The sequence below is a fragment of the Camarhynchus parvulus genome, chromosome 5 (assembly GCF_901933205.1).
Source record: "Camarhynchus parvulus chromosome 5, STF_HiC, whole genome shotgun sequence".
In the NCBI taxonomy this organism is placed as follows: Eukaryota; Metazoa; Chordata; class Aves; order Passeriformes; family Thraupidae; genus Camarhynchus; species Camarhynchus parvulus.
Genome location: NC_044575.1, coordinates 32,789,905 through 32,804,310, shown reverse-complemented (window position 1 = coordinate 32,804,310; position 14,406 = coordinate 32,789,905). Strand labels below are relative to the sequence as shown.

At 36.5% G+C, this 14,406-nt stretch overlaps 1 protein-coding gene across 5 annotated transcripts in view; it reads left to right on the top strand.

Moving 5' to 3' along the window:
* Positions 1-14,406, top strand: part of STXBP6 (syntaxin binding protein 6) — a 95,003-nt gene that overhangs the window by 60,388 nt on the left and 20,209 nt on the right. For all 5 annotated transcript variants that reach the window (XM_030948787.1, XM_030948788.1, XM_030948789.1 and 2 more), the window contains 2 exons: positions 9,691-9,821; positions 11,621-11,786. In XM_030948787.1, coding sequence (XP_030804647.1) covers positions 9,691-9,821; positions 11,621-11,786 — 297 coding nt within the window. The remainder of the gene's footprint in view (positions 1-9,690; positions 9,822-11,620; positions 11,787-14,406) is intronic.

The following is a 14,406-nucleotide window of genomic DNA, read 5'->3' as shown; positions in this document are numbered from 1 at the left end:
TGTCATGAATTCAGGAATGTTTTGGTAATCTGAGTGCTGTGTGCAGGCTTCTTAGAGTTTCATGATGGAATTGGTACAAGCAGCATAAACTTTTCTGCAGAAAGAGCAGAGTATTAGATTCAGATTAAATCTCTGTCAACAAGCTGGATGCTTTCTAAGACTGTCACATCCCAGTGGACATTTTTTCCCTGAAGATTGAGTTTGGATATCTCTGTTAGTCCTGAATTGGACTTTTCTTTGAATGACAAGTACAATAAATAAGAACTAGGATGCTGGTAAATTCAAGACATCTAGTGAGAGATGAAAGGTTCTATCAAAAAAAAAAAACAACTTGGTTTTATACTTGCTCCTTAAAAGTATTGCCAAAAGTATCTCTGCTCAATCATAAATTAGTTGGTTATCTTTTCCAGAATTTAGCAGTGTAGTGTGGCAAGATTGGAACAATATTATGCTGTGAAAGAAATTCTGTTTGATTTTAATTTTCCATAGTAATTTCCCTTGTGAGGAAATCTGACAGTCAAGTCTTACTTGTTAAAGTTGGTATTTGAATCTTCCTTTGCTTTTCAGTGGTGGATGTTACATGTTAATTCTGGAACTATTGGATGGACATGGTTTTATTTGGTGTGTTTCTGTATCCTGCACTATTGTAACATTGTATTTTTTTTCTCTCCTGATATATGGAGGAGCTTTTTTTAAATTTGACTGCAGTACTACTAATGTTCTCTGTAGAACCGCCCACCAAGACAGCAGGCAGCTCCATCCATTATAGACCTTGTACCAACATTCACAGCATGCCTGGGAGCTAAGGGGGCATATCTGCATGTCTGGTGTCTCAAGTTCAAACTGCTGAGTGTCCTAGATAGTGAAACTACTTTAAATATTTGAGATTATAGCTCTCTCTGATCCAGACTTTTTATGTTTCATGCGTGTTCTTTGGGCATTTTTCTCTTTTCACGGTCTTTCAAACTGTTGCATTTATCTGCTTGAGAATATCTTTAGTCTTAACCTTTTGAATGTAGGAGAAACCCGGATCTCAGGAACAAGTCTTCTTTTTTCCTTCCACCCATTTTTAATTTGGCTATAAATATAAATGTATTACTAATACGCAAAATCTGCAAAAGAGAATAATTGGATTTTCCCCTCTCAAGGGCTGTTATTAGTGTACTATGTCTAGGAACACTATGGATATTGCTTTAAAAAAAGTATACTTCCCTCAGTGTAAGTTTCCTTTACCTTATCCTTTGTGTACTGTCAACTAATCTATACTTTCACTGGCTCTTTTCTGGTAGGAAATTGGTCCAATACAGTCAGGCAAAACACATACTTTCAAATAATTCATACTTATCTACTTGGGCAGATAAAATCCTATTGTTCAGGTACTTCAAAACAAAAAAAACCAAGCAGTAGTGCTTTTAACAGACATGAGTTTATTTCTGGCTTCATGGCAGTTTTTTGTTTCAGATTGTTTTTTGTGATAGTTGTTACTTGGTAGAGCGAAATTAGAATGTACCTCTGTAGTGGTAGCTTCTATTGTTGGTATTTAGAGACTGAACAAAATTAGTTCAGTCCACATAGACTTGTTGAATAACACTTCAGTATTGACCTGGAGCCCAAAATAAAACTTTAAAATGTTTCCAAACTGAAATTTATCTTCTCGTTTGGCTTTATATCACATTTCAGCTGCACCTTTAGGTACCTCCCCCCTGATACATTTCTGGGGTGTTTATTGGTTTGGGGATGTGTGTATGTGTGTGTTTCAATTTCTTCAGAGCTTTGAGGGGTTGAAGTCTGTCGGACTTTTTTAGTTGCTTATATTGAGATTTAGATGTTTTCATAGCACATGTATGTGAAGGGATCTCTAGAATTCTCTCAGACAGTCTGAGTTACAAGTGCGTGGAATAATTTGCCCATTGCTGTTCTGACTGAGGCCACTGTATAGCAAAAGCTGGGGATTTTGTCTTGAATTACTGTAATAGCCCTTTCTTACATCTGCTCATGGAAAGCATTTTTTTTAGTAGCAGTCTCATCTGCTGTATTTTAGGTCATTGATTCAGTGCAAAATCAAGAAAAACAGTTTTCTAAGTAACTTTAAAAGCTCCAGTAAACCCTCTACCCTCTTATAACAGGATTCTCTTAGAATGTAGGATCTTAAAAGTTGTTGTCCAGTTTGTTTCATAACCTGAAGCCTCTCAAGTTATCTGAACAAGCTTAGAAATGGAGCACGATTTGTTAAATACCACGCTCCTTGTATGAGTTACTGAGCAGGCTTTAATTTTCCAGAGCCGCTTCCTGCCTCTCAGGACACTTGCTGTGAAGTTCAAACATTGTTTTCAGGCTGGTGAGGTAATTCCTAGTGTACTCTCTGCTAAGGATGCACATCTGTTAACTTGCACAGGAATTATGCCAAATTCCACAAGTACTTTTGTGGTATTGATTTTAATTGGTTCCTCACAGTTTCAGTTGCTGAAGTGACCAGAATGTGATAAAAGGACAACCCACACATGTATTCACTATGGTTTGTGTCTTGAGCCTTGATTTCTAAGCTAAATTGAAGTGAGATTTTCTGCAGTGTGCATGCATGCTTAAAAGGTGATTTTAAAGTACGCTTGCTGTTCAACAAAGTCTTTGTAGAATGCTGCCTTCCTTTTAAGGAAAGGAGAGCAAAGAATATTGAAGGTATAAGTGATGCAGAAAACTAGAGTGAGCTGAAATTCTAAATCACCAAATATTCTCCAATTAAGAGACAAGACTCTATCATGCCAGGGCAAGGTGAACTACTAATATAAAATGCTCTAGGTCAGAATCAGCCAGAGCTCTACTCTAACTGAGAGGTCCCTGATGAAGATTTTGGTGTCTGTGTTATGAGAAATTTGTCATTCTTCCCTGGGACATGCTTGAATATCTATTATCTTCCCTAGAATGACCCTGCTTTGGTAGATCTGCCTGAGCACCATGCTGTCCTCTCAACTAGGTTTTAACTAAAAACACACACAATAAATCTGCTGGTTTTGACTAGCAGTATCTTGAGTCCTCAAATGCAGCTGACTGTGCACAGGAAAAAGGAGGTGGGAAAAGTTTAAAAGTTGGCTGCTTTGCAATATAAAGTAGTAAAAGGCAATTCAAACAAAACCTGGAAGTTCAGTCATCATTCTGGAAGCGAAAATGTGTTTAATAAGATTCCTTTGCAGATATTTGCAGTTAAGCAGAAGCTTTCTCTCTGGTGACAAAATGAAATCTGCCATTCTTGCCACGGTTACCTACATTTGTCTATATAACTGCCACTATGAAAAGCAGTAGACTTGATATCAGTAACTTAAATTATATTTCTGTAGTATTTGAAGAATTATTTAAACAAGTTATTAATTTAAAACTGAAAAATTTCTATATTTATAGCCTTAAAATTTTGATAGAAACAAAAGATGAGTCTTCTGCAATGGATATGGGTGATGGAGGGTTTGGGTGTTTGAATAGTCAAAAAGTTTGTTTTTAAGGACAATTATTTACATAGTTCTGTGAAAAATAAATGGGGAAAACCAAAGGCAAGGCATTCTGCCTCTAAGCAGCAGTTTTTTATTAATACAGTCATGTTGGAAGACTCTCACTTCAGGCTGATAACACTTCATAGTGTCATATGCATGAACAACAAAAGTATTTTTTCATTGCAACTCAAAGCAATTTTTTTTTTCATTTAAAGTCACCAGAACACTTTTTTATCTAGTCCCTTACCTTAGGAAGATACAGCACGTATCTTAACCTGAATTTCCAGGTTAACCAATTTTTTTAGTACTTGATTTTTCTTTTACTAGTCAACAGATAAAGGTAACTTGCATGTAGAAAGAAAGTTTATTACTTACATAAGACTTCATTTCAAACAATGTATGAATATACGTTAATTAAGAGAAAAACATTTCATACATTTTTATCCTGAAGCATGAGGCTGGCAGCTTGTTATGGGCAGTGATGCAGTAGAGCTGATTTAAGCAGATGATGCATATTGTTTTCTGAACTACTGGGAAGGGCTGTGGGAAAACCAGTATGTGTTTAGACTTAGGAGTAGTTTGCCTCTTTTGTATCTGAAAGCTTCTCTTTCTTCCAATTTGATGTCAAAACATTATGCTGCGCCTAAAGAAACAGAAGGAATTAATGTTTGGTTACACTGCTATGTATTTAGGGCCATTTACATCCTGATGTCCTATTTGGCAAGTGGAGAAGGTGGAACTGTGCTGCTTGTCCCTGCTTTCAACTCCTTAGATCCCAGATGGTGAGAAAGCAGCACTGTCAAATGAAGGAAAGAGGAAATATGGGCAAAAAAAAAAATAGGAGATGCCATTCTGAGAAGTCAGGCCTTATGAACATTTTGACCAGCAAGCGGGAATTTAAACCTGCCCCAGTTTTAGCTGATTTTGTTTATTTTCAGTGAGGCTAGCTGTCTTTTCTGCAAACATATCCTTTCTTTTCTCTGTACCTAAAAAATAAAAATCCTGGAAGTGGCAACATAAGTCTAAATTCTTTTTGCCACAGTCTTCTCAGAGCATCCTTTTGTATTATATATAGATTGTTGAGGTCTAAGAAGTGTGGCAGGTGTGCAAGAGGCAATAGTGGAGCAATCACAGTGGGAAGGCTCAAAGTTCTAGAATTAATTCAGACTGCACATTAAATCAGTATTAGTTGAAACTGTTCTGAGAAAACATGAAACACTACAAGTTTTGGTGCTCAAACTCAGAGCTGGAATTGATAGGTAGCAAAGCTCACAACCGTCGTGTAAAGCAGATTGGAAACAGTTTTCCTAAAATTCATGTGGTATACTAAGACAGTTTTGTGTAAATCTGGCTCTTACTCCTCATGACCTAAATAACTCAGAATGCACCTGTTTGCTCCATCTTAATTCTCAGCTTCATTTTTCTGATTGTCAGAAAGCTATTGTAGGAAAATCTGGAAGTTGCCTGCCAAGACCATACTTTGGGGACCATGTGACCTGAACAGTTGTAGCTTGAACTATCTTGTAGCCTTGCAGAACAGAGTAATACAAACTTCTACTATCATAAGGGTTAAGGGGATGTGTGAGAGTCCTTTCCCCTGCCTAGTCTTCATTTCCTTGCTTTGGGAAGAGTGTAAGATTTTGAAATGAGGGGAAAACAATTGTAAGGTTGTCTTAGTGACAGAAGGAAGACCTGCTTATGCTGAAGGAATAGAGATAGATCATCTTTTCTTTCCTTTTGCTTTGGAGTTATATAGGTAAGAATAGCAAATGGGGGCCAGCCCTCTTAGATATCTTAATGCCTTTTCTTTGAGCCTTTGTACTTTGACATTTGAAAGAAAACCCAAGAAATATTTCTTTCTCAAACTTCTGGGGCATTTCTACAAGTTACTTGTGCTTTGTCCTCTGAGACAACATTGCAGAATTGAGTATCAACTGAACAAAGATACAAAAAAGTCACCAACCTCACAAAGTCTTCCATCATAGCTGATTTCTCACATTTTCTTACTTCACTGATAACTCTGTGTTGCTTAAAAAGAAGAAATCTTATTTCCATCTATGACATGCAGAAATGTCATACGAACCTACCACTTATTGACGGGTTCCAAATAGATGTAATTTGTCCACACTGCTACATCTTGTTATTTTGAAGGCATGGTGTTACAGTTTAAAAAAAAAAGGCAAAGCAAACAAAAAACACACTTAAAATTGAAGCATAACTTAAATATTGGCTTTTATTAAGATAGATGATGATTATGTAAGATCTTAGCAAAAATGCCTAAATGATTTGTTGGAGAGGGAATGTGTCTAGGTATATGTAATTGCTTCCACATTTTTCCTTTTTTTTTTTTAGAAAATACTTTTTACGTCTTTGCAAGATAACTCCCACTCAGTGGCTGGTGAAGTGCTCTAGTTTTTTAAGCAATATAATGAGCAGCTAGTGAGCATGGTTTTCCTGGCTGCCAAAGGGTTTCTCAGTAGTTACAGTGACTGCCATATTACTGTCAAGCTGTCATGGACTAAGTGGTGGTTTTAAAGCATGTTTGGTGGGTTTGTGAGTAGCTGGTTTTTTGAATGCTATAGAAATGCTAACTGTTTCCTAAAATACTACCACACAAAAGGTGAAATGCAACTAGATCTGTTTGGCTGTGCACAGTAATCATGAGTGTGAGATGTGAAGGAGGAGCTCCTGTTTTCTCAAGAAGATTTCACCATTTATTTTAAGACTGAATTTCTGCTTAAGGTGATGACATACCCAAGGTCCTTGTAGGTTCCTTCGTAGAGGAGTAGCCCTCTTGGCCTCTCCCAGAATTCTGTGGTGGATGATACAGAAACAGTCATCTAATTAAGATGCTTTTCTAGTTCATCAATAATAGGCATTTTAGGGAGGTGGTGAAGTTTGGAAATGTAATGTAAATCTTTCACTGCAGTACAGAGCACTAATGGCTCCAAATGAAGACAAAGCTGCTGTTTATTGATTATTAAAAGTGCTATATAAAGAAGTTTGGAGAAGTAGATTTTGGATATGTCAAGTGAACCTGTTTATGGAGATGCTGAGATTAGACATTTAGTGTTCAAATATCATCTGTAAAATTTTATATTCACACCTTGAAAGATTAATGCCCCCTGTTTTCAAGAGCACTTAAATGTATGTCATGTATAAGCCTTCAGAACAATAGGAAGGTATTGTAGGAAAATCTGGAAGTTTAAGGCTATACATTTCATGATTGGTTACCCATGAGACTCTGAGGCGGAAAAACAGGTATTTGATCACACAATCCATCTAGTGCTTCCTGGTGTCAAATCCTTTGTTTTGCAGAGTTGCTAATGTTAATTATATGTGTGACTTACGTGTAGTATGCACTGTTTTTTCTTTTTAATACATAGCTCATTTAGCAGTACATCATTGCCTATTTTGCATGGAAAGAGAATAGTCCACAAGCCATAAAAGTTTAGCCATTGTTAAATAACCTTCAGTTAGTACTGATTTGTAGAAGATATGTGAAACTTGGTCTAGTAGAATGCTGTGAAGTGTTTGAATACATAAAAAGAGTAAATCTGGGGAAAATAGGCACATAAACTTGTACAGCTTTTGAGTTTGTTTTGCACTCACTACTGTGTAGGTTTGAAGAGAAACAGAAACCTCTATATAGCCTGTAGGTATAGATAGGTTTTGTGGCACCCCTGCTTTATTTGGATTGTTACATTTGGATGCATGGGCCATGGAGTAAGCAATGAATCTTTAATACTAATCTCACTTCTTAGTAATAGCAGACTTTGCATTTCAGTAGTTATTCTAGTCTAATTTTGCTGCTACCTTTCTGATACTACATTAATCTTCTGTGTTCTGTACCATTTGATGTAAGATTCTAAATCACCTACTTCACCATGCTCCAGTTTGGCTCTCAGTGCTTCCACTGTCAATGAGATTTCTGGCAACTTGTTTGCTACATTCTTGTCAATAGGCTGATCAATATACTGAATCCAGCTGTGCTTTCTATTCCAAGGTAGCTTCTTAAAAACAATTATCTCCCTTGTGAAATGCTAGTATCTCTTTTTTTCTTTTTCCCTGCTAAAATTTCCTTGGAGTGAATTTTCTGTTTATCAAGTTTAGTTCTCATAAGGGTGTTTGGACTTTCACAGACACGCTCAGAACTGAAAACATCTAAATCTGAGATACTGAAAAGAGCTTTTCATATTAATCTGCTTTTGCTGATGTATTTCAAAGTACATTTAACAACAAGACACTGATCTATGCATTTTAAAATTTTCATCCTAAGAACCAATATTAACCTTTTAACTTCATGGAATGATAAGGTATTACATCAGTCTTTAATTAGTGTTTAACTCTGTCTCTGGGTGCAGAAGTGCATGCAGCATGCCTTTTCAGAGTGGGAAGCCTATTACTTTTCTTTGTTATTTGGGCAAAAGGGAGCACAGAAATAAGCAATCTTGCTGTTTAAGTCTTGATTATTTTAGAAGCTCTCTTTGACTGCCAGCATCTAAAAGCAGAGAAAAGCAACTTTTCCAATAATACTCTTATTTGGTGGACCATATGGGTAAAATTATTTTTGGAAAGAGTTTAGGTAGGAAAAAAATAGATGACTCACCAGCTTTAGTAGATTATGCAATACGATGATTATACAAATTATTTCTTCATTGAAAGTGGAAATGTGTTTGGGAGTGACTTAACGTACAGCAACAGAAAAGTGACATGTAAATTAAATACACATTTGACTACAGAAAGTGTCTAAAACTACTTATAGAACTTCCATGCAGTTACACTGATTAAAAGAATATTTGTTTAGAGAAAACATCTAATGCAGGAAGTCAATTTTCCTGCTGTTGAAAAGCTAGCCTTATTAAGTACTCTTTGAAAACACAATTTTGACTTAATGATACACTAGTTTGAGCATTGTATTGCTTTTTTTATTCTTTTCCAAAATCAGAGCAGTCTTCTTTTTTGTGGCTTTTAACATACATTTTGTTTATAATAAGTAATATAATTTTTATTCATGGTTGTTGTTTGTGGTACTTAATATTTGGAAGGGAAGGTGTCAAAAAAACTTTAATTCCTTAATTCTTATACCTGTGGTTTTCACAGACTGTTGTCTGATTTGGTGGATTTACTGTGTAGTAAGCACATATACCTATGTTTCTTGGCTGGCAATCAAATGTCACAAATGTTGGTGGTGTTATACAAGCATGACCTACATGTACCATGTTGTGAAAAGACTGGAAAAACACTTTGTTTTTTTCAATCAGCAATATGAAATTCAGTCTAAAGTAACAGGTTTTTTTAACAAGGTGTATATACTTACGTGGTCATATGGTTGGGTTTTTTCCCTTCTCTGTTTTCCTAAATTGAGAAGATGAGAAAGAAATTATTAATACTCAGTGCTGAATATGAGAAACTTTAGCAAATTAGCATTGGGGGAAGAGAACAGTAAGGTAATTGATGGTGCACCTTTCCTATGAGGAAAGTCTGAAAGAATTGGGTTTATTCAGCCTGAGGAAGAGAATGCTTTGAAATGACCTAATTGCAGCCTTCCAGTACCTGAGAGCTTACAAGAAATCTGGAGAGGGACTTCTTACAAGAGCATGTTGTGATAGGACAAAGGGAAATGGCTTCACACTGAAAGAGAGTAGATTTAGGTTAGATATTAGGGGAAAAAAAAGTCTTTACTGAGAGGGTGGTGAGGCACTGGGACAGGCTGCCCAGAAAGGTGGTCAGTGCCCTGTCACTGGAGATGTTTAGGACACACTGGATGGAGCTCTGAGCAACCTGGTCTAGTGACAAGTGTCCCTGACCATAGCAGGGAGGTAGGAACTGAGTGGTCTTTAGGGTCCCTTCAAACCCAGGCCATTCTGTGATTCTGTGATTGTAAGAATGAAATGGAAACACCTTTGTTGTAGTGCTGGGGTTTTTTACAGGATATTGGTAACTTAAGTTGATAATGGCTAAAATATCCAATTTTGAGTACTAAACAGCTTGCTTGGCATCATACCACCATTCTGAGAATAAGGAATATGCTTTTCAGTATGTTATCCTGGAAAGATAATGCATTCTGCTCTCAGAATCGGTGACATGTATTTGCTTTGTGAGACACTGTAGAAAATACACCAGCAAAACAGCTACTGGTAAGTGAAGTAAACAGCATGCTCCTGAATCACAAAGCCCATTTCAGTTATATGTTTTTCTATATGTTCAGTGACAAACAAGAAACCAGCTCAAGCATCTATTACAAAGGTGAAGCAATTTGAAGGCTCCACGTCGTTTGTCAGGAGAACGCAGTGGATGCTCGAGCAGCTCCGCCAGGTCAATGGTATAGACCCTAATCGGGTGAGTTTGAACGCTTTTCTAGAAAATGAAAATTGAGCTGTTATGTAACTGACTTGGAAACCCAGCATTCTTTCTGTTCAAAGGGTATCTGGAAATATAAGATACAGGTTTAAGTGCAAATTTCAAAAAAGAAATAGCTAAGTGGAATATGTGAAGTAAATTTTAATGGGAAACATGGGAGGAGGCTAAAACTCAGTCATATGGATTTTTTCTTCTTGTCTTTCCATACTTTCCTTACTGTTTTCTCTTTTCTTTGTCAAGAGTAGAGTAAGAGCCTTGTTTGCTTCAGCTTTAAGCCTCTTGGGATCAACTTTGGTGTGCAGCTGTGCTATGAGATAGAGCAATAGGTAGAAGTAAGTGCAGAGGAGGTTGCTGAGATTCAAGTTTGTGAAATCTTGTGGATCCTGCATTTTTTCTAGGACAGTCCTTTCTTCAGATATTTCAGCATTCCTTATCTTATGCTAGAAAATGTGGTAGTGTCCTTTAGCTGCAAACAGCAAGTGGACACTGATTTAAACAAAAAAAATACCAAAAAATAAAATAATACAAATTAACCCTATATTAAATAGCTGTGGAATTATTCCTGTGATTTGGGCTATGCAGCTCACCTTGAGCTATCTCAAGATAAGGTTGTACAAGTATGTGTTAGGATTATGAATGCAATTCTCCGGTACTAGAACAACATAATTAGAAGTTAAAAATGTGTCTCATATTATGTGCTCACAAAGTGATTTTGTGTTCTTTTTATAGCAAAATATTTTTGTGACTAGGTCCCTTGTTTCTTCAAAGTTGTGCTCTGATCATCCACCTAAGCATCTTAACTATGGTGCACCAAATTCTGTCACTACCCAAGTCTTGGTTAGTACCTAAGTGCCTAGTACCAAGTTTAGTTACTACCTAAAGACTTGGTACAAAAAAGAAGCCCTTGGCCACTGCCTTATGAAATGCAAGGAATGGAGTTATATTTTCTATGGGTAAAGGGACTATGAAAGCAAGTGAAATGACAAAGAGGTAAGGGATAAGAGTTTTAGGTCCTTTTACAGCATCTGCTATGCAGCTAGGTACATAACAGATTGAAAGTCCTACCAAGCTGTTGAGCTTAGAAATGTTTCCTTCTAGTCTAGCTCATCTCCTTGTGAATTCCCAGGCTTATCAGTTGGAAAAGAGCATTTACTAGATTAGATTGCAAAGCAGTGTTTCCTAAATATTAAATGTATAACATGATCTTGCATCAATTCCTTTTATTTTGGCAGCTGAATCTGGTATAGAGCTGCACTGTGATTTGTTCTGGGAGTGGCCTTTTGCTCATGTTATCCTGAGTGCTTTGCAACACTTGATGAAAATGCATTAAATACAATAACTAGGACTTGTTATTTGCTTAGGACTTAGCTTATTTGTTTGGTTGAGCATGGAGAGCAGATCCACATCTTCTATAACATAGTGTGACCATAGATTTTGTGTTGAGAGACATAAATGCTTGCATAATATAGATGACACAAATAACTATATATCTGAAGATAGCAATGGTTTCTTATGAGAGTTTGGCTTTTAATTTTTTGATCTAAAATATATTTGTTTTCAGATATTTTTTCATAGCTGACTATTCCTCATTAAAAATAACAGTAAAAAAGCCTTCCTGCCTGTTTGGTCTTTTTTATTCAAAAATATACAGTAATACCAGGATGGTTATTAGTTGCATGACCTGTCTGCTTTTTGCAACACAGTACATTTTAAAAAATATCTTTCACTAAATCATTTTTAAAACAGGAATAATAGCAGTCTATTTTTTTTTCTTCTAGGATTCCCCAGAATTCGATTTACTATTTGAAAATGCATTTGACCAATGGGTAGCAAACACAGCTTCAGAAAAATGCACATTCTTTCAGGTTCTACATCACACTTGTCAGCGATACCTTACAGACAAGAAGCCAGAATTTATCAACTGCCAATCTAAAATTATGGGAGGTAAGCGAATCAAAGCCTAATACTTTGCAGCTGGAAATTATTTGCATGTGATTTATTCTGTGTTCAGATAATCTTGCAGCCTAATGACATCTTGAAATCATGGATCTGAACATGCTAACTTAGCAGTAAGCTTCTAGGCTTCAGCATTTCTCCACCAAGCACCACCTCACACTCTTCTGTTACCTTTTCATTCCTTTTACTTTAGCTACTGAAACTGATAGCAGATACAGATAATTTTGTCAATCAATGTTTTTCTTTCAGTGTCTTCTCAAACTAAGAAAAAATGTGCAAAATTTCTTATGTCTTCTCTAATTCTTTCCTTTTCCACATGAATAGAATTTCTTTGTTTTCTTCTTAGTGTGGTGGTGAGGAGGGAGCTGCATTAGTGGGTGAAGATATACTCTACCATTTTTCTATTTCATATGGGAAGTCTCATGTTGGTTATCTGTTTGCTAATGTTTCTCACTTCATCCTTCCTGCAAGTAAGTTGTTACTAATAAAGCACAACACATTTTGCCTTTGAACTTGTATTATTCTTCTAAGCTTGACCTGTCCAAAATCAAGTTCCTGATTCAACTGACACAGTATTAATTTTATCCTAAACAAGTGTCATCAGAGTGGAAAAAATTGCCACTGAGGTTCATTAATATATGCTTAACTTCTACTTTTTTAACACACACTAGACCTTACCATGTCCCATGAAGCACACCCAAATTCTACCTTTGACAGCTGCCTAGATAAAGTGGGAGTATTCAGTAATCCTCTGGTAGCAGAGGGTGACCATTTCCATATTCCTTGCATGTCATTCTGACTGGGCACAAGTCTGGTCTGTGTATGTACACACACAGTGCTGCATATAGACATTGTATAGGAACTAATGAATCTGCTCATGGATACAGTGCTTCTGCTGTTCTTCACGCTATCAAATTTTTCCTCACACTGGGTGACACACTGTGGGTAGGTTTAAATTTGACAGAACCTGTACAAACTGTAAACCAAGTAATAGTTGACTAATTTGACAAAGTGGCTTGCTGTGTGTCAACCTCACTGAGCCAGCTGTTTGCATCAAAACCCATTTAGTCCAAAACCTGAAATACCAAGAGGATTTTCTGGAATGTATGTTGAAATGTGTTGTCAAGCTCAAATTCATCCCAACTAGAGAAAGTAATGTCCAAATGTAGCCAGGCAAATCAAAGAACATAGACCTGAGGATATAGTTTGAACTATATTATACCTAGTTGAGAATTTACAGCTTGGGGTTTTTGTTGTTGCTGTTTTGTTGGTGTTTTTTGCTAACTAGGCAAAGCAGTATATTCAAATCATACTTAGTGCATTCAGATTTCAAGGCTTGTCACTCCATCCCCTCAGCCAAGGCAGCATAACATTTAGAGTGATATTCTTGTGAACTTTCTGGGGATATGAAATTAATACTTTTTCTTTTTGATGGTTTGACAGTTTAACTTCTAATACTCTACAAAATTTGTAAGAAATAAATTATTAGAATATATATATGCATGCATTCACATGGTTTATTAAGTCATTATATAGATAAGCCCATCTATAATAGACGTGTGTAATGTGTATCTTGTAGCTAATGATTATTTTCAAAAATAAAAAAAAATTGCCACTAAAGAACAGTTCTTCCTAAGTGGTGCTGAAGATGAAAGAACTTGAAGGGCTTGTTTACAAGCCTACTTATCTTATTGAACCTTGTTCCTTCCTAAAGTGTGAAGAAAGTGAAACTCGTGCTACTCCTGTTTCTGCAAGAAGTGCTTAGGAGCTTAGCTTTAAGTAAATATGGGTGCTCCGGTGGAACTCCAGACCCTCTTCATGACCTTCCTCCTTTTACCTCCTTTCTCTCTCACACACAGATACCCACACATTTCCCCCTATGGACCAGAGCCCTGCCACTGACTCTCCTTCTGCAGAATCATTTTTTGCCTTATTTTCATTTGTGTGTCATGTAACTATAGTTTGCAGAGTTAAATAGGCTAGACTGTTTTCTGTAACTTGATTCATGACATCAGTACTTGCAGCAATAATGAGAACTGACTGACGGTGTAGGTGCTAATTCTGAGAACAAAGAAAAAATTCAAGTTTAGGCAGACTGTAACAAGATTCCTCCTACTAGTGTCTTAAACTAAATATTTCGAGTTTGTCTTTTGTTTAGAATTTAGGTGAGCCCTGTCTGTAGCTTACATGCATTCTGGATGTTATGGTGGAGAAGAAAGGCAGGCTTTGGGGCTAGAGGCCTTTTTTTGACTGATTTTTTCCCCTTGTGTAAACTTTTAACATACAGGTTCTGATACTGGAATGTGTGTAATTTGTAGTATCTTTGTGTTATGTTGTTATTTGGTGTCCATGTTAGTCAGGTTGTATTGCTTTTGCAAAGCAAAGTTGGAGATGGCTGGTGTGCAGAAATTCAATCCCTTAGAGGTTGTGTTCATTGGAACAGCTTGATTCTTGACATACCATTAAACTGACATTGAGGATGCATTTGGTTCTCATTTCTGGATAGAACTTTGAGATACAGCGATTGAAACTTTAGAGATTAACTCAGGCCCTATAATAAAGAACAAACATTTGCTGCCACCTTTAGATGCATATTAGAAATGCATTT